At 39.2% G+C, this 26,966-nt stretch overlaps 1 protein-coding gene and 1 pseudogene across 1 annotated transcript in view; both read left to right on the forward strand.

Moving 5' to 3' along the window:
- EXOC4 (exocyst complex component 4) overlaps positions 1-26,966 on the forward strand; it is a 755,478-nt gene that overhangs the window by 110,831 nt on the left and 617,681 nt on the right. The window contains exon 7 of the mRNA XM_070423919.1: positions 4,754-4,928. Coding sequence (XP_070280020.1) covers positions 4,754-4,928 — 175 coding nt within the window. The remainder of the gene's footprint in view (positions 1-4,753; positions 4,929-26,966) is intronic.
- On the forward strand, positions 10,229-11,955 carry LOC139016870 (dimethyladenosine transferase pseudogene; annotated as a pseudogene).

Here is a 26,966-nt window from a genome sequence, read left to right on the forward strand (position 1 = left end):
ATATGTATATTAACAACATATTTCTGTGCATTTCCAGTAGCTTTAAATAGGGCCACACTAGTGCAGATTCATGTTCAGTTTGTGTGAATGAGTCCTAATCTCTCTCGCTCTTTGATGCATCGGGGGAGTCTTCTTACTTTCTCTCTTTCTTCTTTAAGGAGCATATGCTGGCTGCGAAGTGTGTGCTTGACTTTGGTTTCTTTTCATCGTCGGCCATTCAGTTGCCCTCTGCTGAGTTGAGCTCCCAGTGCTGCTCTGAAACCCCTTTGCCGAGGTCGCTGGGAACGGCGGGTTGTCACCATCTCTTTACCTTACCTGCCTTTGGTAGCCTTTGACTCTGCTGCCACTCTCTTCTCCTTTGTCCTCTAACGTTTTCTTTCCTGGCTTCCTCCTCCCCAGCTACTTCATAACCGCCTTCCCAGTGCTGCTGTTTTAGGACTGCTGGCTCTGGACCTTGCTTTTCTTTTTTCTTACTCTGCACCTTGTCCCTGTATGATCTCATTCCTTCAAATATTTCTCACTTTTTAAATTTCCAATATCAGTCTCTCTCCTGAGTTCTGGACTTGCCTATCCAAGTACCTAATTACATAACATATTAAATGTAACATATCCAGATTTAAGCCCAATATCACTCCTTCCAAATTTCTATCCTAATTCATTCTTATTCTCATATTCTCTCTCTCTCTCTCTCTCTCTCTCTCTCTCTCTCTCTCTCATCTTCCCAAGTTGCTTAAGCCATAAACCCAGGCAGAGGGATGCTGGCTCCCTCTCTGTAATATTGTAGCCTCTCACCTTGACTAGTTCTATTCATTTTCTGCTTTGATCCTTCTAGCAGCTCTGTGAGGCTCCTGGAACAGGTATTAATTAATACTTGGGTTTTACAGATGGAACCCTTGGAGAAGTTGAGAGGTTTTGTTTCATAATTAAAGGGTTAGGTGTGATCAATCCTGGGAAAGAATATGAACCTTTTGTTTCTTACAGATTACTTACATTAGGAGGAAAACAAACAAAAACCAAGCGAACTGAAGGAGGACTGCCCAGTATCCCAAGGTAGTGGGAATCTGAAGGGGTCAGCTTTCACTGTGCTTCACTTTTTGAGGCATCAGATGGATTCTTTTCTCCACTGTTCCATGTATTTTCCTTTCACTGCAGCCGGGGAGGGTGTAGGACCCTCACTGTCCTCACTGATGGTTTTTAAAAATGAGATATATTGAGGTATAATTCACCTGCTATGCAATTCACTGAAAGTATGCAATTCAGTGGTTTTCAGGTTATTCACAGGATTGTGCAATATCACCACTGTCTAGTTCTGGAACACTTTTGTCTCCCCACCCAAAACAAATCCCATATGGTTTGGCAGTCAATTCTCACCCACCTAAGTAACCACTCATGTATTTTCTGTCTTTATAAATTTGCCCATTCTGGATATTTTACATAAATATAATTATACAATATGTAGTTTTCTGTGAGTTTTTTCACAGCATATTTTGAGGTTCATCCATGTTGTAGCATGTGTCAATACTTCATTTCCTTTTATAGCCAAACTAGAGGCCCGATGCACGAAATCTGTGCAAGAGTAGGCCTTCACAGCCCTGGCCTCGGCTTCCTCGAAGCCCCGTGGCCCCACCCATTGGTCGTTCTGCTGTCCGGTCTAATTAGCATATTAGCTCTTTATTATATAGGACTGGAGGCCTGGTGCATGAAACTTCTGCACGGGGGGGGGGGGGGAGGTTGAGGAGGGGTCCCTCAGCCCGACCTGCACCCTCTCCAATCCGGGAGCCCTCAGGGGATGTCCTACTGACAGCTTAGGCCTGCTTCCCATGGTTCTCTGCTGTCTGCAGGCCCGCTTGGCCGCTCCTGGGTTGCTGCGGGCGACGGCCAAGCAGGCCCTGGTCTCAGCAGCTGCCCCCTGGGACTGGAGGACTCCAGCCGGGCTGAGAGGACTGGGTGCCACCATCTTGTGGCTATAGGCGCTGCCATATTTGTGTTGGAATGACGGTTAACTTGCTTATTACTCTCTTATTAGATAGGATGGCTAATGATGTTGAACATCTTTTTGTTTGCTCATTAATCATATATTTTTTTTGAGAAGGTAGATACAAATGCGCTGTCCATTTTTAAGTTTGATTATTTGTCTTTCTATTAAAAGTTGTAAGAATTCTTTAGATATTCTAAATACAAATCCTTTATCAAATACGTGATTTGCAAATATTTTCTCCCATTCTGTGGGTGTTCTTTTACTTTCTTGAGGGTATCGTTTGTAGCACAAATGTTGCTACTTTTGTTTTTGGAGCCACAGGTTTTATTACTGTTGCCTTGATTGTGTGATAATAAGGCAGAGGAGAGCGTCCCTCTCTTTGAAGTGGCTGGATGTTTCTGAGGAGGCAGATATACAGGTGGCAGCTCACCCCTCTCACCTGTCTCTTCTCCCTTACTCTTCCCCATGCAGTGTTCCTGTGCTGTGATGGTCTGTCTTGGCCTTGATCCCTCAGGAGTGACAGAGCTGGCACTTGTCAGCATTCTATCAAGGGATTGTTGCTTCTGTGATGTTCGTAGACACTATGGATCTCACTTTTCACTTCACTTCCCTGCTAGGTCTCTTCCACACACAGCACTGCCCCTGGTGGCTGAGTTGGCCTTGTGCTTGAGTGGCAGCCATGGTGTGCAGCCACGAGCTTGTGGCCCTGGACAGAGCCAGGCAGCAGCGCCTTCCTTTCAGAGAGGCCCTTCTCTTCAGTGCTTCTGCTTCATTGCTGCTCTGCAGGCTTATGCCTAGGCCTTCATGCCATTGGGAAGGTGGATGCCAGTGCTGCTGGCGTCTGAATGTCATGGATCAGTATGATTTCCAAAAATGTTGGAGGTTAACATAAGGTCATTAAGTTTTAATTTTGTCAAGTAGGGACATTTGAGAGAAAGGACCAGATTTTCCTGTCAGGAGAGTATAAAAAATATCAAATTAAATATATTTACCTTTGTGAAAAGCCAATATATGGTCCTATTTTCCTTATTTTGTTATACGTACTGAAAAATACGTTATGGTCTGTGGATTGATATTTGGGAACCACAGGCTTACATAGTCGGCATAAATCTTTATTTAAAAAGTGGACCATCCCTTAATCAAGTACTTATTCTGTGTCATGCCAGATACCAGTTTTATACAGATTTTGTCTTACACTAATGAACTATTTTGGCTAAGTTAGACAATCTTCTGTACTTTGTCCCTTTCTCTGTTGATAGCACAGATGAGAAAGAATAATTGTTTTAGATATATGTGTGTGTGAATGTGAATTGACCTTTAAAAGATTTTAAAAATCACCATTCAAAAGATAGTATGGCCCTTATTTACAAATACAGTGTATAAATTCTGTATTATGTATATTCTAGATTGGGAGTAGTACATAAATTTTTATTGATTCTGTCTCATCTAAATTAAAATGTCAAATGCATGTTAGGGTTTTATCATAAGACAGTTATTGGCCATCACATTGGCACATTAATTATAATAATTGGGCAGTAAAGAAGCCAGAGGAATAGATAATATGCTGTATGTTTTGATGAGATTGTAGCCATAACCTCTTATTTATGGTAATGGGATCTTATTAATTGACCCTGCTGACAAGCTCTTTTGCTTTCCTTTTCTCCTTTCCAGGTTGGTTTATAAATCTATTTAGGAACTATGAACTGAGAGCCACACAATATACAATAAGTATATTCCAGATTTTCATGGTATACACATTGAATTCATTCAGCACAATTTGCTGATCCCTGCTAAGTATACAAAGATGTATAAAGCAGTGCCCACACTGGAAGACTAACAGTGGAGCAGGGAGGGAGAGTGTCTGTGTATAAATGAATGGGACCCGCATTGTTTGGGTCACATATGGGAGCCACACTTGGTTAAGTTCCTTAGAAGTGGGATACAATGATATACAAGTTGAGAGGAGGAAAGATTCCCAGCCCATGTGGTCAGTGAAGCTGTGAGTCTTAGTGGTAGAGGAATCCCTTTGCTTACATGACACAAAGCTCCGCCCTGTCCCTGAACAGACATCTGCATTCTAGAACAAGAGTGAGAGGTAGGTGGCAGATGCACTGACGTGGAAATCAATGTTTGTTCTAGTCCCAGCTGCCTTGCAACCCCATTTTGTGTCCTTGAGTATATAAAATTGATTTAATAATATGTGTCCAGCATTTCTCACCATGAAAAATGAGATAATGCGGATGAATAAGCTGCTCCCTGTGGTGAAAGTCAGATTGCTTGGCAGGTGTGTATTTTTTTTCAAGCTACTTACACCATGCATTTGAATGGTAGTAAGCACAGCTTCCCACGTCTGAAAGGATTAGTATCCTTACCAAAGCGCCCAATTTATTGCTAGGGAATAGCATATTCCGTGTGACATCTGAACTGGCTGAAAAAGTACCTGAATTCCTTGGAGAAACTGCTTATAAGAATACAGAGCAATACTGTTGTAATCACTAAAATATGTTCAAAATGAAACAAATGCTTATGGAGCTGCTACTGCTGGTTTAGGGACTTGACAGTTGGTTTTTACATTTTTACATTATTTCTTTTTTATAGTAGAGAAAACAGGCTTAGATATGTTTTCAAGTTTCTTAGATCATACAGCTGTTTGAAACCAAACCTGCTGAAATGTGCTGTTTACATTGTCACTAGTTTGTCGGTTTTCTTGCAGGCCAGTGTAACCCTCTTTGGTATATGTTTTAATGTTATTTACTTGTTTGATTTCTTGGCTAGGTTACTTCTGGAGCTGCTGGAGTTGCTGTTTGACAAGTTTAATGCTGTAGCCACTGCACACTCTGTGGTCCTGGGATACCTGCAGGACACCGTCGTGGCCCCACTGCCTCAGCAGGAAGATGTCAAACTGTACGACATGGCAGATGTGTGGGTGAAGATCCAGGATGTCCTCCAGGTAAGCCCTTTTACAAAGGCTGCCGTCTCGTCAGAGTAACAGGTTAAGACCACAACACACAAATCAGCAACCTAAAACCTTCCCTTAGTCATTAGCAGTGAGACAGGAATGTTTCTGTCTGAAGATGATGCTGTTGATCTCATGAACTTCTATCATCTTCAGAGATCTTTTAACAAACTTCTTTTACTAGACTTTAAAATGAGAAGATGCCAGTACCTAGTAATCAAGGATGTGCAGTATTTGGCTTTTTGTTGAAAGGTACTTTACTTCACTGGAATTAGTCCTATGTCAAAGTAATCAGTATAAAAATGTTCTTAAACACTATTTTATAAACTTATATATAGCTTAAGTTTATGATGATCTTCCTACAGTTAATTCTTGTATATATTAGGGTAAATGACAGGTCAAGAGCTTATTTTGAGATGAGAATGAATCTATAAGTATAAATGTATCATTTTGATTGATTTGGTTAAGATTGGAGAAATGATATTACTGTTTGGTATGATGCTGCAGAGATGGTATTTAGAAATTTTATTATATTTTCTCTCCATGCTTCAGGAAAACAGATTTGATTTGGCCAGCTGAAAATTTGAAATACAATTAAGAGTCAGCTGAAACAAATTTGACATCGTTAAATAGAAATGTCTTGGTTGAGCAGTACCTACTAATATGGAAAAAAATTAAGAATATGTAGGGAATTGAAAAATATAACTGTGTAGGAATGAAATTACTTGCATGGCAAATAGGAGTCTTACAGGACTAAATAAATCATGAAGGGAAATTGTAGTTATTTTTGACACTATATACATGTTCCTGGTGGGTTGAATGATTAATTCTTGGTTATTCATTCATTAGACATTTTTTTGGCTTAAGTCTGTGTGCTTTATTGATGATGGTGTAGAAAGAATATGGATTGCAACTATATTCTCTGAGTTCTTTTTGCCACTGTCAATTACTATATGCCCATAGTAGGTACTTGGCAAATATTTTTGTATTGAATAAAATATCTTTATTGTTAAGAAGCTGGTTATTTAATTTTTCATAAATTAGTTTGCCTGTCTGAGGTTTGCTAATCTGAGGTATAATGCTTAAAGTAAGTTGTGTTAAGTTAGGCCCTAGAACAAAACTAAAATTGTAAAATAGATGTATAGGTAAAAAGTTAGTAAAGGAAAAAATTGAATAGTGAATAAATATTTGAGTAATCCAGAAGAAAGCAGGAGAATAAAAAATAAAGGAAGCTCTGGCTGGTTTGGCTCAGTGGATAGAGCGTTGGCCTGCGGACCAAAGGGTCCTGGGTATGATTCAAGTCAAGGGCATGTACTTCGGTTGCAGGCTCCTCTCCGGCCCGGGCCCTGGTCGGGGCTCATACAGGAGACAACCAATTGATGTGTTTCTCTCACATTGATGTTTCTCTCTGTCTTTCCCTCTCTCTTCAACTCTCTTTAAAAATCAATGGAAAAATATCATCAGATGAGGATTAAAATAATAAATAAATCAAAGAACAAAGCAAAGGTAGGATGAATAGGAAACAAATAGCAAAGATGTTAGACTTATACCAATCATATAAATAATTATATTAAATGTAAATGAGCCAACCACTTCAATTAAAAAGCAGAGTTTATCATATGGTTTAAAAACAGTAAGAACAACAATAACAACAAAAAAATAAGACTCAACCATGATATTTATGAAGTGCATTTCATGTCACTTTATTACTTTTTAATTTTTAAATAATTTCAAACTTTTAGAAAGGTTGTAACAATAAGAATAATACAGTAGGCATCCATATACCTTTTTATTCTGATTCAGGTATTGTTAACATTTTGTTACATTATCAATTGTTTTGTGTATGTACATATGTAGTTAGGTACGTACACAAATTTTTTTCTTTGAACAGTTTGACTGTAAGTTGTCAGAATGTGTATATTCTAGTTTTGTTAATTGACCCAATAATGATTTGCTTGGCATTTTTAAACTTGAATTTGTTGGGGTGACATTGGTTAATAAAATTATGTAGGTTTCAGATGTACAATTCTATAATACATCATCTGTATATTGTATTGTGTATTCACCATCCTAAGTCAAGTCTCCTTCTTTCACCATTCCCCCCCTCTTTACTCTTTACTCTTTTCTGTATCACCCCCTTCCCCTTTGGTACTCACTGTACTGTTGTCTAAATCTATGTGTTAGTGTTTTGTTTTGTTTTTTCCTTAATCCTTTTGCCTTTTTCATCCAGCCCTCCAATCTCCCTCTCCTCTGACAGCTGTCAGTCTATTCTCTGTATCTATGAGTTAGTTTCTGTTTTGTTTGTTAGTGTATTTTGTTCATTAGATTCAACATATAATTGTAATCATATGGTTCTTGTCTTTCTCTGATTGGCTTATTTCAGTTTTTTTTTTCTTCTTCAGTAGACAGTCCAGTCTAAGGTTAGATATTGCATTTACTTTTCATGTCTCTTTAGTTTAATTTAAGCTTGAACATTTCCATTGCCTTTCTTTACTTTTTTTTACCAGTGGCATTTTGAAGAATATATCTCCATCTTTTATTTTATTTTATTTTTAAAATATATTTTATTGATTTTTTACAGAGAGGAAGGGAGAGAGATAGAGAGTTAGAAACATCGATGAGAGAGAAGCATCGATCAGCTGCCTCCTGCACACCCCCAACTGGGGATGTGCCTGCAACCAAGGTACATGCCCTTGACCGGAATCGAACCTGGTACCCTTCAGTCCCCAGCCCAACGCTCTATCCAGTGAGCCAAACCGGCTAGGGCAATATATCTCCATCTTTTAATAGAAGTTTCTCATTTTGGGTTCGAGAGATACACTTTTAATATAAATTCTAGATAGATTAAAAGTATACAAACAGAAAGAGATATGCTATGAAATACTAATAATAATTTTTATTATGGAAACCATTGGAATATATAATATTAAAAGGAATTACTTGTATCATAGTACTTATGGCATTTAAAACCTGAATACAATAGTATGTTATGGACTATGTAATCCTACTCTCATAAGGTAACAAAATACTTTATGAGTAAGTTTTTTTGATCTGATATTTGACTAAGACTAATGTTCTAAATTCAAAACAATGCTTACATCTTGTAGGATTCTATTTGTAATACTATCACAAAGAATTAATTATGGTTGTAAACAAAGTAAGATATGCCTTACTTAGCTTTACTTACTTTGAATTTGTCAAATGTATATAATTCCTACATTTTGGAAAAAAAACCCCTATTATCTCACATTAACGACATTTATAATAAACTGAGGAACTTTAAGTTCTATCAGACATCAATTTGAAATGTAAAAATGGTTAAAAATATGTTTCTGGCTTATTAAATGAGTTATACTTTTCACACAGGGTTTTTAGAGAGTGATTTAGAGATCCTGTCTTCATATTATGGAATGGTTTATTTATTTAAACAGCTTTATTGAGATGTAATTTACATGCAATAAGATTAATCAATTTAAAGTATAGATTTCAGTGATTTTTAGTATATTTATGGAGTTGTGTAAGGATTACCATGATAGGATTTTAGAATATTTTCATTACCCTAAAAAGAAACCTTGTATCCATTAGCTGAAGTTTTTCTATTCCCCACTCTTTTCCACACCCAAGATGTTATGACATTAAAGAGGAATCAACTGTGAGTTCTGTCTCTTAGTAACTTACAGCGCCCAGATAACACACTTGGCAATACTCTTGCCATTTCAGTTAATGCACATGTATACCATTGGCATAAGCTATATGACAGATAAAGAACATAAAACTAAAGCTTAGCTAATAGTACAAGGTGAGCAGTCTAACACAGAAATACCCTTTCATTTCATGTATCGTGTTTAATTGGTTTGAGGTCAAGGTATGGCAGTGTTCCTTCTCTTCTTCCCTTTTCTTCCCCCTCTTTCCTATCTGCTTTTCTGCTCCCATTTTTTTCTATACATGTTTTAGAACAGCAGTTGCCAACTGGTGGTCCGTGAGGTCTGAAAGGTTGGTGGCCGCTGTTTTAGAAGAATGACCTTAGTCATGACTTGAGTTAAGCTATAGTTGATTGTTTCTTAACTCTTTTTTTTACTCATCTTTGTTATTAATGCACAGATTCAAGAATAAAGCCTTTTTCCTCTTTATTAAGGTATTACATGTATGTTCTTATCCCCCAATTGCTCCATTACCCCCCCAATAATTCCTTCACCCCGCTGCGCCGCCCGCGCCCCCACCCTCCCCTCCCCTCATCGTGTCTGTGTCTGTTGGTTAGGCCTATATGCATGTATACAAGTCCTTTGGTTGATCTCTCCCCCTTAACCCCACCCTCCCCTAACTTCCCTCTGGTTTGACGGCCTGATCGAAGTTTCTCTGTCTCTGGATCTGTTTTTGTTCATCAGTTTATGTTGTTCATTATATTCTATAAATGAGTGAGATCATGTGATATTTATCTTTCTCTGCTGGCTTATTTCACTTAGCATAATGCTCTCCAGTTCCATCCATGCTGTTGCAAAGGGTAAGAACTCCTTTTTTTACCGCAGCATAGTATTCCATTGTGTAAATGTATCATAGTTTTTTAATCCACTCATCTACTGATGGGCACTTAGGCTGTTTCCAAACCTTCACTATGGTAAATTGTGCTGCTATGAACATAGGGGTGCATATATCCTTTCTGATTGGTGTTTCTAGTTTCTTGGGATATATTCCTAGAAGTGGGATCACTGGGTCAAATGGGAGTTCCATTTTTAGTTTTTTGAGGAAACTCTATAGTGTTCTCAGCAGTGGCTGCACCAGTCTGCATTCCCACCAGCTGTGCACGAGGGTTCCTTTTTCTCCGCATCCTCGCCAGCACTTGTTATTTGTTGATTTGTTGATGATAGCCATTCTGACAGGTGTGAGATGGTACCTCATTGTCGTTTTGATTTGCATCTCTCAGATGATTAGTGACTTTGAGCATGTTTTCATATGTCTCTTAACCTTCCTTATGTTCGAAAGTATCTATTTACATAGGTCAATTGCCCATTTTTTGATTGTGTTGTTTATCTTCCTTTTGTTAAGTTGTATAAGTTCCCTGTAAATGTTGGAGATTAAACCCTTGTTGGTGATAACATTGGCAAATATGTTCTGCCATGCAGTGGGCTTTCTTGTTGTTTTGTTGATGGTTTCTTTTGCTATAAAGAAGGTTTTTGCCTGTGAACTTGACCCAAGGCTAGTAGCTGAACTGCACAAAAGAGTTCAGGGCACACCTCTGGCCAGCAAACTTCAAGTATTGGTGGGTGATGTGTTGAAAACAGATTTGCCATTCTTTGATGCTTGTGTAGCAAATTTGCCTTATCAGATCTCTTCTCCTTTTGTCTTCAAATTGTTGCTGCATCGACCTTTTTTCAGATGTGCTGTACTTATGTTTCAAAGAGAATTTGCTCTCAGACTGGTTGCAAAACCTGGAGATAAGTTATACTGCAGACTCTCAATTAATACACAGCTGTTAGCCCGTGTGGACCATTTAATGAAAGTTGGAAAGAATAACTTCAGACCACCACCCAAGGTGGAATCCAGTGTTGTAAGAATAGAACCTAAGAATCCGCCACCACCTATCAATTTTCAGGAATGGGATGGCCTAGTAAGGATCACCTTTGTTAGGAAAAACAAGACACTGTCTGCTGCATTTAAAGAATACCAGAAGATTTCAGCATAGCAGATAAAATACAGCAAATCCTAACCAGCACAGGTTTTAGTGACAAGCGGGCCCGTTCCATGGACATAGATGACTTCATCAGATTGTTACATGGATTCAATGCAGAAGGTATTCATTTTTCTTAGGTGTCTGGAAAACAGAATTTTCAAACTCAAGAAAAGAAACTTGAATTATATATTTTTAATAATTTGAGAAGATATGTATGCTTTTCCTCCACTGGGACACTGTGCTTGACTATTTTTGATTTAATGTTACCATTACTAGTAATTAGTCCACATTTCTAAGGTACTTAAGTCAATTTTAAGTTCCCAAGGTTTTTTTTTCGGTTTGTTTTTAATATTTAACACAGGGCAGGGTCCAGTCTATACATGATAATTTTCAAGAGCCATAGACACAACTTGACACTTAAACTTCATTTCTAACAGGTTGTTGTATAAAGAGGTTACTCTATTTTCTATATTATATATTACTGTGAAGACCAATTTAGGCCTTCAACTCTTTAGTCCTTTATTCTTTAGGTATAATAAAGTTAAATATGCTTAACTGAAAAAAAAAAAAAAAAAAAGAAGGTTTTTATTTTGATGTAGTCCCATTTGTTTATTTTCTCCTTAGTTTCCATTGCCCTAGGAGCTGTATCGGTGAAGATACTGCTTCAGCATATGTCTGAGATTTTTGCTGCCTGTGGATTCAAGAATAAAGCTTTTTTGAAAAGAGATTCATCTAAATATTTTAAGTTTATTATGCAATAAAAATTATTTTACAACATTTAAGTTGTTTTTAGGTTTCTATATCTTCAAGTCCCTCTCACATTCTTTCAGGTTATAGATTACTGAGTAATATTAGGCTATCCACCCATCAATAAACTGGATATGCAATGACACAGACACATAAATGAACTAATGTTGCTGAATGGAAAAAGAGTACTTGGCAAAATGTGTTATATATCTGAGACATGTCGAATGGACTAAGAAAGGTTTTTAAGGTAGATGATGAGCTGATCCTTGGAGGTTTCACACAGGGAGAAGGGATGGCACTCCAGATAGGTAGAATGACTAATAAGATGATATTGTGAAGTGGCACAAAGGAATGAATGTTCAAGGCTATTCAGGGGTAATTAGGAAGAAGAATGGTTTATCGGTGACTGAGAATTTGTTTTGTGGACTAGAAGATACATTTGGATAGGTGGATCTGGGTTGTGGAAGGCTTAGTGCCATCTAAGAGCTTTGTTTCTGAGTGTCTTCAGACTAATGGTTTCTGCGGCTGGTTATGTATAGATTTATCTAGAGAGTGGATTCTGTTGTTTTTTTCTTGTTCTTTTAGCTCCTAAGGTGATTGCAACATGCAGGGTGTCCCCAGTGTATACACACTTCAACAGCTGATAGCTCAATTTTGAAAATGAAATGTATTTTAATAAACACTGCCTTTATAATTATTCAAAGTGTGTGTATACATTGGGGGTTGGGGGGGGGGCACTGTATATTTGTTTAGGATCCTGTAATTGGGAACCATTGTTTTGAGTCCGTGATTCTCAAAGTATGTTTCCTAAACCAGTAAGATCAGTGTTACCTGGGAACTTATTAAAAATGCAAAATCTTATCTCTACCTCAGACTTAGCAGATGAGAAACTTTGGGAGGGTGGTATACGGTCTGTGTTTTAACAAGCCTTGTAGGTGATTTGTGTGCCTGCTGATGTTCGGGGGCCTCTGCTTTAGGTATGCTGGACCTTGCAGGGTTTTGCTGGTGTGATGCGATGGAGGAGGATTGACCTGGTAGCGGGGAAAGGAGAGGCTGGAGACTCAGCAGGGAAACTGTTTTGTAGGCTAATAAAGAGTCTGGGTTATATTACTTAAGGGATTGTCTATTAGTGAAATCAACAAGGCAGGCTTTCATGGGGCACGGTCAAGGAATACAAAGAAGACAGAAAGCGATTTGCAAACCTTTTGGGGAGTCCTTTAGAAAATTTGTAAAACCATGTAATCAACCTGTCAGCCCGATTTCCAACATGACATATTTAATGATGGTTTAGTGTTAAATTATTGGGGCCAACTATGTGCTAGATATTAGGGAATAAAGATGAACAAAATATAGTGAGAAAGCTCATCTGGTGAAGTGAGCGGGGTTGCAATAGTGTATGCTTCCCCACTAAGGTCAGTGTTAGTGTTCTGGCATGAGTAAGAACACAGGAGAATGTTCGCTAACGTGGAGGGTTAAGAAAAGGGTATTTTGGGTTTGAGTTTCCATGTAGAGTTTTACGCTTAGGGCCAATTGAGTTTTCTCATACCTGTTGGTGGAATGCTCTTTAGGTTAAAATATTCCTGGGGAACAAAGCCATTGAGAAGAACAGTAGACACCGGCAATTAGGCATGCACCAGCCTGCATGAAGGTATTGACTGTATGATGCATGGGGTTACAGGGGTTGAGAGTTTGAATTTCAGTGTATCTTTGAATGGGAAATATTTCTTGCTGAAAAGTTGAAATGTTCTTTTGTTTATTAAACTTGAAAAAGGCAAAAGTTTTTGCTCTTGTGAAGACTGCAGCAGCTTTTCTACACTAGTGCCGGGCTGTTCCCTGGCAGGCGGAATCCATCCTGTGGTCGGAAGGCTCATTTGTCTGCATGCTTGTGTCTGGAGACAGCGTGGTGAGGAGACAAGGCTGTGGTGTCATAGTCACAGGGTGCCAGTGTTTTCTCTGGTGTCAGCCCTGTGACCACGCACCGTGGCACTCCCTTTTCAGTTTCACACTCTTTTTGAAACTGTGATAATAGAAATACATATTTGTGCCCCTCTGAGCAGCAGCAGCACCTTCTGAAATGTCGCCTCCTTGGTGACACGCCTGTCATACTGTTGGCTGCACACTTTCAAGTGTATGAGATCGAGGTACACTAGAAGCACAACATCTCATTGACTGTGGGAATGTGCAAAACCGGCAATAAGAGGACCGCTTTGAACAGTCATCTTTTAGATTTTGTGATTTGGAAAAACATTTCATTTTTCCCCCCATATCTTTTCTTAAAACCAAACTGCCCATTTAGGCATCATTGGCTTAACTGGTGAGTCCCTGGGTGTGCTGAGCAGTGATCTGCAGATGGAGGCAGGAGGGATACCCCGAACAAGTCACCTCACTTCTGGGTGCCTTGACCTCTTTTTTTCTGGAGACTAACACAGACAGAATGCAAAATCATTTTACTTTGTTAACTGCCACCTAAGTGTTTACATAGTGATAACATTAACCTCAGGTGGAGAGAACGTGCAGTTTGCGGTCAGGTAAGAAAAGACACCAATCTTATTGGTACTGAGCCAGGACCTCGGCGCGGGGGCACGTCAGGGAGACAGACACAGTTTCTGTTTTTGAATCCAGCTCTGAAACTTGTTCTTAGGTTTTGTTTCCTGTGATATTTTGGCTAGCTGAGGATTCCATGCCTTTAAGTAAGACTAGTCCCGTATTTCAGGCTAGATAACTTGTGAGACTGTTGTCTTAACCTTGACAGCTTTTGCATGGCCCTGTTGTCAGCCAGACCACCGAGTCTCCAGAGCGGCCCTCGCTCCTAAAATTTTTGTTCTGCCTTCTCAGTGGACACTGTGCTGCCCAAGGAACAGTTACCCTTTAAAGTTAAAGTAGAAATCTTCCTGTAAATTGGACGTGGCCCCTGTAGCACCAGGACTCTCCGACTTGTTTTATGCTCACTGCCAGTGCTTACAGGGCGGGCTGAGGGGCAGCCGAGAGGCACTGGCTCCCAGGGCAGGTGCAGCAGACGCACAGGTCAGAGCACTCGGGCGTCCATGCACCATGATACCTGGGGGAGCATGAACATGTTTGCAAGTTACGGAGATGGAGGATTTCAAGTTTAAAGGAATAGGAGTAACTGAATAGAGGTTTGGCTTTTCCAGTTTTAAAATGCCAAAGATTTTGATAAAAGAACTAAAATTGGTTTAAGTCTTTACAATTAAAATTAAGGTTATTTCATTTATGTTATTGCAGTTGTTCACATCATATCATCTGAATGTTTTGAATATTTTGGTAGTCACAGCCGTACTAGTGGTCACTGAGCCACTTCTCTCCCTCCCTCCATCCCTTTCTTCCTTTTCTGTCTCCCTCCTCCCCTCTTTCCTATTTTTAGAGGTAGCTTAGTTTTCTTGTGTGTGTATTGCTTTTATGAAATGGTTGTCGGCAGGAAGCACAGAGAAGCTGTGGTGATTGCTGTTCCTTTGAGGGTGTGCATCTGTTCCTGTTTGTCACTCCAGCGAGGACTGCAAGCTGGTAACTGTTAGTTTGCATTGCTCATTATAGTCTGTTGTGGAGTATAGTAAAGGTTGGAGTATAGAAATGAGGGACATCACTGATGTGCGTTTCATACTATGGGTATGCAAAGCTTAATGTAAAAATCGAGTGGAAGTTAAATAGCAGGATATTAATATTTTATGCCCTTGACCTTAAACCTTTTGAGGTGAAAGGTGATGTAGAACCTGCTGTTACAGTATTTCATTTCATCTTAGCTTATAAGATCTGCATTATTCAAATGAGTTCTGCTAATGAAAGAGGTGCTGAAAGAAGAATTTTCTGTGACTCTCCGCTGTGTTGTGCAGGACCCAGATGCCATGGTTAAGAGGTGGCAGGAAGCACCGATGCAGAGGTCAGCGACAGTGCACTAATAAATCTCATGATTTGCTCTATTTTAAATATGTTTGTGATCTGATTAATGAAGTCTTCTGGATCCTGTTATACTCGTCATGGCTAATCTTAGTTTTGTTGTGTCTTTATCTTAAAACAGGGTGTAAAGTCAGAATCACCTATGGAATCCCTATGGACTTCAGCTGAGTCTAATGCACAAACTGGTTACCAGCTAGAATTAATAATATTTTAGGGTTGGTCATATTAAAACCAAGAGTTTTGAATGCAGTCTTAAGGGATCTGAGAAATTTATAAAAAGTGAATTCAGTTTAATTTTGAAAAAATATCACTATAACATGTTTAGGAGAGTTTCTTTTTCTATGATATATAACAAATAATTTGGCAAATTGAAACTTCATAAAGATGGAAAAAAGCTTTCATATACACACATTTTAGAAGGAAAAGAAAAACTAAATGACTGTGCTAAAAGTGATCTCCATTTGCAAATTTTGGTCAACTTTATTTAGGATAGAAACCCAAAGACAGAAAACATAGGTAATTCTTATTTTTGACACTGATAGTTCAGAACATTGACAAATGCATTATTTCACCCAGGATTTTATTTTTGGACAGAAAACAGTTATATGAGAATGTTTATGATGATTTGGTTAGGAAGGGTTTTTTTCTTAAATTGCTTACTATTACTCCACCCCTATTTATTTCTTGTATGAGTTTTTCAAGTTTATATTAATTTATATGTTTTAACTGAGGGGAAAAACATTTCTTTCTTTTTTAACATCTTCATATAAAAGGACTTTAAGAAATTATTTTAACCTTGAGGGCATTAAGACAAAGATATAAACCAAGAACAATATAGAGCAGTTTCAGGTCCCATGGAAAATGTTCAGTGTGAACTCAGTGCTAGATAAATCATTCACAGAAGAAAGGGGTCAGGATGAGTTCTAGGAGCTGGCTTCATGCAGAAAGTAGAACATGCACCTTTAATGTGGTTATTGTCAAATACATCATAAGACCAGTATTACATAAAGCTTGAGAGAATGGAGGCCTTGGTTTATTTGTTTGTTTTCTTAGAAATATTAACCAAAAAAATAAGACTGAATTTTGGGTGACAGGGAAATCTTTGAATAAGAGATTGAGAAGTTTGGACTTGCCCCTTTAGGCAGTGGGCTGTTACTTATTTTTTGGTTTTTCTATTATTATTGGAAATTTCCAACATGTTCAGGAAAACATGGACATGCATAATGAACCCCTATGTACTTCCATCCAACTTCAGCAGTTTTAGGAATATCAGTTCATGCTCATGATTCATCTGTGCCCCTGTCATTTTCACTTTCTCTTATTTTGAAAAAATTCTAGTGATTATATTGTTTCACCTATAGTTAATTATGAATGTCTAAAATATAAGGGCTCTTTAAAAAACAACAACTGTAGCCCAGTCGGTGTACTCAGTGGTTGAGCATTGACCAATGAACCAGGAGGTAACAGGTTTGATTCTTGGTCATGGCACATGCCTGGGTTGCGGTCTCAATCCCTACTGGCGTGCAGGAGGCAGCCAATCATGATTCTCTCTCATTGATGTTTCTCTCTCTCTCTCCCTCTCCCTTCTTCTCTGAAATCAATTAAAATATATATTAAAAACCACACAACTATACCTAAATATAAGTCCCTTATTATCAAATATACAGTCAGTGTTCATATTTCCAATTGTCTCAAATGTTGTGATTGTGTATCTTTTATAGTTTGTTTGAATAGGACCCAAATAAAGTTTAAATATTGCAGTTTGATTGGTAAGTTTCGTAAGACTTAATCTGTAAGTTCCCCTCCTCTCTTTTTTTTTAACCCTTGAAATTTATTTATTGAAGAAACCAGATGATTTTTTTTATAGAACTTCCCACATCCTGGTTTTTGTTGATTATTTTGTCCTGGTGTCTTTTGCTATTTATTAATGTTCTGTAACTTGGGTCTAGAATAGAGGCTTAATAAAATTTAAGTTGATTTTTTGGGGCATGATTACTTTATATATAATGGTAGATATTCTTTTTTGATAGAGGAGTAAAATGGTGAAAGGAAAGTTTTTAGGATGATTTATCTGGCAGCAGTGTGCAGAATGAATTGGTGGAGGAGGAGATGGATGGAGATAGAACAATAAGAAGCCAAGTTCAATCAATTCAAAAGGGATAGGCTAGATTAGCTCACAACAGTGAAAAGAGGACAGATTTTAAAGAAGAGTGAAGGTTTGAAACCTCTTAACATTGACTAAGAAATGGAGAGCCATAAGTCAGGGTGATGTTTTGAGCCTGGATGGTTGGGAATTAGGATCAGGAAGATGGTGTTTTGTGCCTGTTCAATTTGAGGTATCGGCAGAATATCCCTGTAGAGTTGTGCTATAAGCAGCTAGAGAATGGGCACAGGAGGCTAGGAGAGAGGTTAGAAGAGGAGAATGAAATTTAGGGGTTGTCTCTCTGTACAAATGGAGCAGCTCCGAGCTTGTGCCTGTGAAAGTGACGCGAGGACTCTTTTCCTTACATAGTTCATGAGCTCAGTCAGTTGACCGTAGGTGCTACCAGGAGCATATTGACAGGCCATGGAGATCGGAGTTCCTTGTAGTGATGCCACAGTTTGCCTTGCTCTGTTTGCTTTTGAAGTTTTTCATTCCATGTGGGTGATACGGTAGCAAGTTTTTGAGCAGGATCCAAATGCTTTTCAGGTCAAGGGTGGTGGCTTTCAGAAGCTGGTGATTCCTTAGGGAGGGGATATGGACAGACAGTTTGAAGAGGAAGTAAAAGCTTGTGTTAACAGGTCAAGAAGTGAGCCTGGAAGGAAGTGAAGAAGCAGAGTAAGCAGGACAAAAGGTATATTGGGCCAGCCATAAGGAAAAGACCTCCGAGTTGATATTTATTTCCTTCCTAACCCCTGACCTATATCATCACTGAGAATTGGTTAGTGAGGTTGGGCCCCAGCATTTCTTGCCATCTGGTCCTGTTTGTTCATTCTTACATCCATCAGAACTCCAGGGAAAGCGATTTAATGGGAAGCCACAAAATTGCATATAGTCTTCAAAAAAGTTCCTTCTAACTTAAAGGATCTTAAGAAAATGTTATTTAGAAATCTCAAACTGTTAACAGCATCAGATGTACCCACCTATGTTTATGCATACTTTTGCCTAGTTGTAGAAGATTGGACAAAAGAAATGTTTGCTTTCAAACTGTACATATAATGCAATCGAGTGTTGAGAAAAGGTGATGGACACTTCTTCACAGGGGGAATTGTCTTCAAAACAGTTTACATTTTGTTTACCTTTAACAAGATTATATAGATTTTATAGCATTCAAAGGTGCAATTTTTTTTATTTTAGTAGTTCTGGGCTTTCTAGAAGTGTTTGTTGGTGTTCCAAAAAGTTTTGTCACACTACTGAGTGGCTCCAACCTTTTTGATTAAGTACCTAAAAGTTTTGAAGGATTTTGAAAATCTAAAGTGAACAACGAAAACGACATGCCCCGCTTTAGATATGATTGCATCTAAGGGAGATAAGGGCTGCCGCCAAGTGAACACACACAACAGATGATGGAAACTCAGCACGACATAGCCATCTCACGGGGGTAATAAATGACAGCACATTCGATATGTGTTAGCAACGTGATATGGCAACGAAAAAGGCCAGTGCTATTTTGGGCTGCACTGCACAAAACAGCATCTCATCACGGAGCTGGGCTGATCATCGCTGCCTACCCTGCTCTGGTGAGGCGGCGTCCGGGAGGCTGCCTGGAGTGCTGGGCACTTGTGCACTGGAATGACAGACAGTCGGTGGGAGTCCCAAGCAGAGCATCTGTAGTGATTAAGGGCTTCAGATGAGGCCAGTTTTGGAAAAGCTGGCATGTTTAGGAATGAGCATGGAGAGCAAAGAGATGCTAACCTTTTCAAAGATAGGATGATACTGAAGAATAGCGTCACTGTAAAGGCAGTCACTCGGAAGAGAGTTATGACTCCTCAAGAGCTGGCAATGGTTTTGTAAAGAGCACCTTTGAGGGGTTAGTGAAGCATTTTCACAGGTTCAGATATTCAAAAAGGGGCTCCAGAGCAAAATTAAGCAAGTACTTGCTTATTGTCAACTATGGTTTGTTGTTTGTTCTTTCTTTTTTTTATTAAATTTATTGGGGTGACATTGGTTAATAAGACTATATAGGATTCAAGTATACATTTCTATAATATATTATCTGTATATTGCATTGTGTGCTTACTACCCAAAGTCAAATCATCTTCTGTCACCATATATTTGACCCCCCTTTACTATCCCCACACCATTCCCTCTGGTAACCACCATACTGTTGTCTGTTTTTGTGAGATTCAGTTTTATAGCCCCAAAGAGTGAAATCATATGGTTCTTAGTTCTTCCTAACTGACTTATTTTACTTTACTTTATTTGATTGGATTGTGTGTTTGGTGTTGAGTTCTTTATGTATTTTGGATATTAATCCCTTGTTGAAGCTGTTATTTTCAAATATCTTCTCCCATTCAGATGGTTGCCTTTTTGTTTTATTGTTGGTTTATTTTGCTGTGCAGAATTTTCAAGGTCTGTCCATGTTGTCACAAATCTTTTCTTATGATTGAGTAGTATTCCATTGTACAACATCTTCTTTATTCAATCATCTATTCTTAATATTTTGAAGAACCTCCATACTGTTTCCTTCAGTGACTGTACCAGTTTACATTCCCACCAGCAGTGAATGAGGGTTCCTATTTTTCCAAAACCTCTCCAACACTTGTTATTACTTGTCTTGCTGATAGTAGCCATTCTGACAGGTGTCTGGTGGTATCTCATTGTAGTTTTGATTTGCATTTCCCTCACAGCTAGTGAAGTTGAGCATCTTTTCATATATCTCTTTGCTCTTTTTATGTCTTCTTGGGAGAAGTGTCTATTTAGGGCCTCTGCCCATTTATTTGATTGGATTGTGTGTTTGGTGTTGAGTTCTTTATGTATTTTGGATATTAATCCCTTGTCGAAGCTGTTATTTGCAAATATCTTCTCCCATTCAGTTGGTTGCCTTTTTGTTTTATTGTTGGTTTATTTTGCTGTGCAGAAGCTTTTTTTGTAAATTTTTTAAAAAATTGATTTTAGAGAGAAAGGAAGAGAGAGAGAGAGAGAAGCATCAATGATGAGAGAGAATCATTGATTGGCTGCCTCCTACACACCCCCCACTAGAGATCTAGCCCACAACCTGGGCATGTTCCCTGAACCGTGATCTCTTGGTTCATAGGTTGACGCTTAACCATTGAGTCATCCTGGCTGGGCCAGAAGCTTTCTAGTTTTATATAGTTTCATTCATTTATTTTTTGCCTTTACTTCAAATTCATACAATCTTCTCTAAGTCCAAGGTCCATAAGTTTAGTACCTATGTTTGTTTTCTATGTAATTTATTGTTTTAGATCTTATATTTTGATTTTTCATCCATTTTGAATTAATTTTTGTACATGAGGACAAACTGTAGTCTAGTTTCATTTTTTTTGTATGTGGCTTTCCAGTTTTTCCAGCACCATTTACCGAAAAGGCTTTCTTTTCTCCATTGTATGTTTTTGGATCCTTTGTAAAAAATTATTTGCCTATGTATGTATGGTTTTATTTCTGGCTACCAATTCTGTTGCATTGGTCTGTGTGTCTGTTTTTCTGCCAATACCATGCCCTTTTTTTTGGTTATGTTAATCCTCACCCCAGGATATTTTTTCCATAATTTAATTTTAGAGAGAATGGAAGGGAAGGGGAGAGACAGGGAGAGAGACACATCGACTGATTGCTTCCTGCATGCATCATGACCAGGGCCAGGGATTGAGGTTGCAACTGAGGTATACATGCCCTTGACTGGATTAAAATCCATGGCCCTTCATTCCACATGCCGACATTCTAACGGGCTAGGCCAGTGGTTGGCAAACCGTGGCTCGCGAGCCACTTGCGGCTCTTTGGCCCCTTGAGTGTGGCTCTTCCACAAAATACCACGTGCGGGCATGCACGTAAAGTGCGATTGAAACTTTGTGGCCCATGCGCAGAAGTCGGTTTTTGGCCTGGGCGAGTCTATTTTGAAGAAGTGGCGTTAGAAGAAGTGGGGGGTGTCGGTCGGTCGGGTGACGGGAGACAAGGCGCAGGCGGGCCATGGGATCCCCTGCGCACGCGATTCATGCACAAGTTGAGTGTGGATGGGGGAGTTGGAAGGGGTCGACCTCAGCGAACGTACCTCAATCAGATTGAGGATGTTTTTAGCAAAGGCCAGCTTAGAGTACCCTAATTAAGTTAATAACAATGTACCTACCTATTTGGTTAAGTTTAAAAAATTTGGCTCTCAAAAGAAATTTCAGTCGTTGTACTGTTGATATTTGGCTCTGTTGACTAATGAGTTTGCTGACCACTGGGCTAGGCCAATACCATACTGTTTAGATTGTCGATGCTTTGTAGCAGTGGTCGGCAAACTGCGGCTCACAAGCACGTGTGGCTCTTTGGCCCCTTGAGTGTGGCCACAAAGTTTCAATTGCACTGTAAGTGTGTGCCCACACGTGGTATTTTGTGGAAGAGCCACACTCAAGGGGCCGCAGTTTGCCGACCACTGCTTTGTAGTATCATTTGCAGTGAGGTGTTGTGAAACCTCCAGCTTCATTTCCCCTCCGCCCCGCTCAGGATTGCTTGGGCTATTTGGGGTCTTTTGTGGTTCCATACAAATCTGATGATGTTTTGTTCTATTTTTTTTTATGTCATTGGTCCAATGTGTTTTTATCAAGGGATCAACAAGTATGGCAATGCCTGCTATACTGGGAAAAGGAATACAAAATAATAATTGATAATGTTGGTCAAGAACTTTTAATTGGAAATTCAAAGCAAATGTGAAATTTGGAAACAATGGGTTGAGGCCTTACATACTTTTTAGAAAGTCAAATATGAAATTAAGGAACTATTTCCTTTCCACAATAGTATAGCCGGGAGAAATTAAATGCAGAATGTAAACTGAATGTCAGGGAATATTGCTACAGTGAGGACTATTGGATCATAGGATAGTCCCCTAGGAAAACGGAGTTGAATTTCATCAGGCATGTGATCCTGACAGAATTGACTGTGTATCAGTAGGGAAATAGACTGAATATCCCTGTCGGCTTTTTCATTGCTTTCTTCTCTGATTCGGGGCTCTTGTTGATGATCTGTTCACCTGCTGTGATCACAAAGAAATAGCATCTCTTTGTTTTCCCACACCCCGGCACATTTTAGATGCTCTGCTGACTGACATAGGCTAAAGAGAGCTTCCTTGCCCTGAGTTCGACCTGGCACCATCCTCCTGATTTTACAGAATCACTCCCCTCTGTTTGGGATGCAGCACTGCTAGGGTCAGTAGGGTCTCTTACTGAAGATGGGTAAATTTGATAGAGTGGGCTGGTGTGTGTGGGGTCAGCGTTTTCTTAAAGGTACATAATAACACAACAGGGTTGCATGCTGGCCTCTCTGGGGTGCTTGGAAATAGAAGGGCTGCAGGGACTAATGCCAGCCCTATCCCCCTCCTCCCACATTTTGCTTTAAGGCAAAAGGATATTCAGCAGGCTAGATGACCACAGACTGTTCCTGTGTCTAGTAGAAATGGGATAATTTCAGGTTCCTGGATGGGGCTCCTGAAGAAAAGTTTGACTCTTATCGTATGGCCTTGATGTGTGGGCCAGTCTCTGTCATAGCATCATAGTATAATTAGAGAAGTGAATTGCAACAGCAAACTAAATTTTAGGTGCATTACAAATGGTCTATATTTCTCTGTAATAAAGTAGTTTGTGGGATGAGGATTTTTTTTAGACTGTTATTCAAATGCCTCTACAATTTAGACAAAATCTGTCTCTCAATACTTACTTTTATTCTTTTTCCTATAGAAACGCTGTGTTTCAGTTAAATTAATCTCTCTGTCTTCTAAACATGACTCTGTCCTTTCTCACACCAGTGCTTTTGTTTGTTGCCCACGCCTTTCCACTATCTGCTGACGGCTCCAGTCTGCTTATCTCATCTCATCTATGAAGCATTCATCGATCATTTTCTTTCCAGAACTCATTGCACTTTTTGGTTTTATTACTCATTTGACATATTTCATGGTTATATTTCTGTGCCTTTGCAGAATCTCCACTTTCCTTTTCAATCAGATGTAAGTCCTCTGGAGGAGGACCATTTCTTACTCGTCTTTAAATTCTTCTGGTGCTTTCACACTTTTCAGTTTTTAATTCATTTGTGAGCTAGTCTTTAATCTGCACTCTAAACACATCCAAGCCCTTTGAGGGAAGGGACTATTATTTGGTGATTGTGGTTCTCTCCCCTCAGAACTTGCACAGCTTCTTATGCAGCTAATAAATATTTCTTGAATGAGTGAGTTGTAGATACCCAAAACATATCTATTGATTGGTTGATTTAAGACAGAATTTTAAATGCCTTGTACATGTGATGAACTTTGTAGATTTAAGAGGAATCATAATAATATGACGGTTTGCTGGCTCCCAGGAGACCAGTCCATCTGCTTTCTCTCATACTGGATGGCTGTTAAGTCATCCCCGGCTTTCCATTGGTCGGGCAGATTAGCTCAGGGCTCTGATAAGGGGCATGAAATAATGTTGGCAAGAGAAGCCGTTAATAATTGAGACCATCGCAGCATTGTTACTAGATAACTCATGCTCACTCAGTGCCATTGTTTTTATTGCAGGTGTGACAGATTTGGGAAAATGGTGAAAACTTTGATAGGTTAAGTTAACATAAAACTTTCCCAAATTGTCCTTAGTTTTTTTGGGGGGAAAAGGAATTTTACGTTTTGATTTTTCCTTCTGATTTTCTTCTCCTTATTAAAAGAGGGTTTCTTCGTATCTTCCTATAAGTGAACTGCACTTGCTGTAAATTAAATTCACTTCTTTCAGAGATATCTTTAGTGTGTAATTACCTTTTTAAAGTGTTAATTCTTTCTTTAGAATCATCAGAGCTTCTATTATGTAACTCTTTTGAGTAACTGCTGTTTAATCAGAGCCTGCATTCCACCTGAGGGCAGCTGGGGGTAAGTGGTGTGGATGTGTTTAGAGTGCAGCCTGTGCAGTGTTCTGGGGTCCTCTGGGAGGTGAGGTGCTATAGAAATGTGGGGCTTTTATTACAACTCCCAGTCTGCTGTACAGAAAGGACCTTGTGAACATCATTGATGATTCTTTTGCATAATCAAAGAATTAAAAAAAAGTCTTATTAATTTTCAGCCCCATTAGATATGCAAGAATCAAAAAAGATGTTTGCCAAACGGGAAGGGTCTAAATTGGTAGGGGAAAGACATTTTAATTTCAAGCTGCAAGAGAATGTTACAAATGTAGCATAAAAGATCCTAGCAAAAGTGCCTGACAGTGTCCTTTTTAAAGACCAGCAAAGTTACAAGGGAAAAAAGAACTACAAGAACATGAAATTAAAATGGCTGTAATTGAGTCGGTCTATGGTAGTAAATTACTTCTGAGAGACTCAATTTGAGGATTCCCAGCTAGTCTGTGATAATTAGTATCATTTTGCCTCAGTCACCAAGTCTTTATATTATTATTGCTGGCCAAACAGCAGTACTTCAGTCTTTTTTCTTCCCTAGTAACAATTGGAGGTGATGAAAAATCCATTTACTAGTGGAAGGATAAAGGTGAAATGGAGACATTTACAGCGCTCACTTTAAAAAAAGTTTGCATTTTTAGTATAAAATACTCATAATTTTCCTCTGCGTTCATATAAACACTATTTCAATATGTATGAAGAGCTGTTGTTCTTCTGGGTTCATTAATCAGAGGAATAGAGAGATGGGAAAGTGCTTGCAATAAAGAATCATGCTCTTTTCTTTAAAATGAAAACAGCTAAGACAGCATGGAAAACCCTCATCTTTTACATCTCCGATGCTCTTGGTTTTATATCTTTCTTCATCCATGGCCAACTGGGATCGGACAGGGAATGAGCACTTCACAGTATTAAAGAAGCAAGTGAATAGTTCCCCAGAACTGTGGTTGTTATGAATGCTCTGAGATTATTTATCTTTCGGTCCCGTGTGACTGTGGAGGAAGTACGTTTTACTGCTCAAGTAAAAAATAACACACACACACACACACACACACACACACACACACAGTGTGTGTAGAAAGGAAAACGCCATCTGTTCATTTTGCCTACATTTCTGTGGGGATTTAATCTGACATGAATCACTTGGGATTTGTAAAGAATAAACCTGTACTAACATTTTATGAAAAAGGTGCCAAGAGATGGGGTGGGGGCAACCAAAACTTTCCCTTTAGGGACTATTTAGCTCCCAACTCAACAGATGCTTTTTTTCCTTTTTTTTCTTTATTGCATATGTACATGGCAAATTATTTTTTTAAATGTTAGCCTTTTCTGACTCCTTCTGGAGGAGTTTCATTCCTTTATTTTATTAAAATTTCTCAGGCTACACAGGGGCATCCGGAATGACTGTAGACAGGGTGTGGTTCCAGGTGTGGCGCCCAGACCAGCATCATCAGCATCAACTGGTCAGAAGTGCAGGTTCTAGGGCTGTGTCCCCGACTTGCTGAGTGACAGACTCGGGAGAAGGGCCTCTGCAGTCTGTGTTGAACAAGCTCTCCCGGCTATTCTCATGTTCAGGAGACCATGGAATTAAACAGCGGGAAATACCGGTGTCGCTTCAAGAAACTTCAGCACTCATCCCACTTATGCTAATGACCATGACCTGGGCCAAGCTGTAAATACGTTATTTCCTCCAGCCCGCACAGAGCTTCCGAGAGCATGGTATTAGTATGCCCATGCTCGGATGGTGACACTGTGTCCAGGCACATGATTGCTAAGTGATAGAGCCAGGCTTTGAATCCTGGTTTGATTTCAATGTTTATTGTTTGCTATTGAAGAGAAATATTTTTAAAAGTATGATTTTACATGATTATTCTTGTGACTTTTTACAACTAAGTATGTTGTCATGAGGGAGGTACCTAAGAGATATGTTACATGCCATGTCAGGCCCTCAGAGCAAATCAGAATATAAACCTAGAGCTCAATTCTAGCCCCCGCTCTGTTTTTATTCTCTCTTACCATTTATTCAACCTAATATCTTACTCACTGATCAGGCCTCCTGCTTGTCTTCTAGATTCTTTTTAAAAAAAAAAAATATTTTATTGATTTTTTACAGAGAGGAAGGGAAAGGGATAGAGAGCTAGAAACATCTATCAGCTGCCTCCCGCACACCCCCTACAGGGGATGTGCCCGCAACCAAGGCACATGCCCTTGACAGGAATCGAACCTGGGACCCTTTAGTCCGCAGGCATACTCTCTATCCACTGAGCCAAACCAGTTAGGGTGGTCGTCTAGATTCTTTAGGTCCACTTTCCTGTAAAGTGTGCTACCTCTTTTACTTTTAAAATAATTTAAAATATATATATGTTTTTAATTGATGTCAGAGAGGAAGGAAGAGCGAGAGAGAGAGAGAGAGAGAGAGAGAGAGAGAGAGAGAGAGAGAGAAGCATCAACGATGAGAGAGAATCATCGATTGGCTGCCTCCTTCCTGCATGCTTCCCACTGGGGATCGAGCCTGCAACCCTGGAATCAAACCGTGACCTCCTAGTTCATAGGTCAACGTTCAACCACTAAGCCACACATGGCCAGGCATGTGCTACCTCTTTTATTTATTTATTTTTTAAAATATATATTTTTGTTGATTTCAGAGAGGAAGGAAGAGGGG

Source organism: Myotis yumanensis, unplaced genomic scaffold, assembly GCF_028538775.1.
Source record: "Myotis yumanensis isolate MYYU_CA2020_CCGP unplaced genomic scaffold, mMyoYum1.0.hap1 SCAF_9, whole genome shotgun sequence".
NCBI classification, from domain to species: domain Eukaryota; kingdom Metazoa; phylum Chordata; class Mammalia; order Chiroptera; family Vespertilionidae; genus Myotis; species Myotis yumanensis.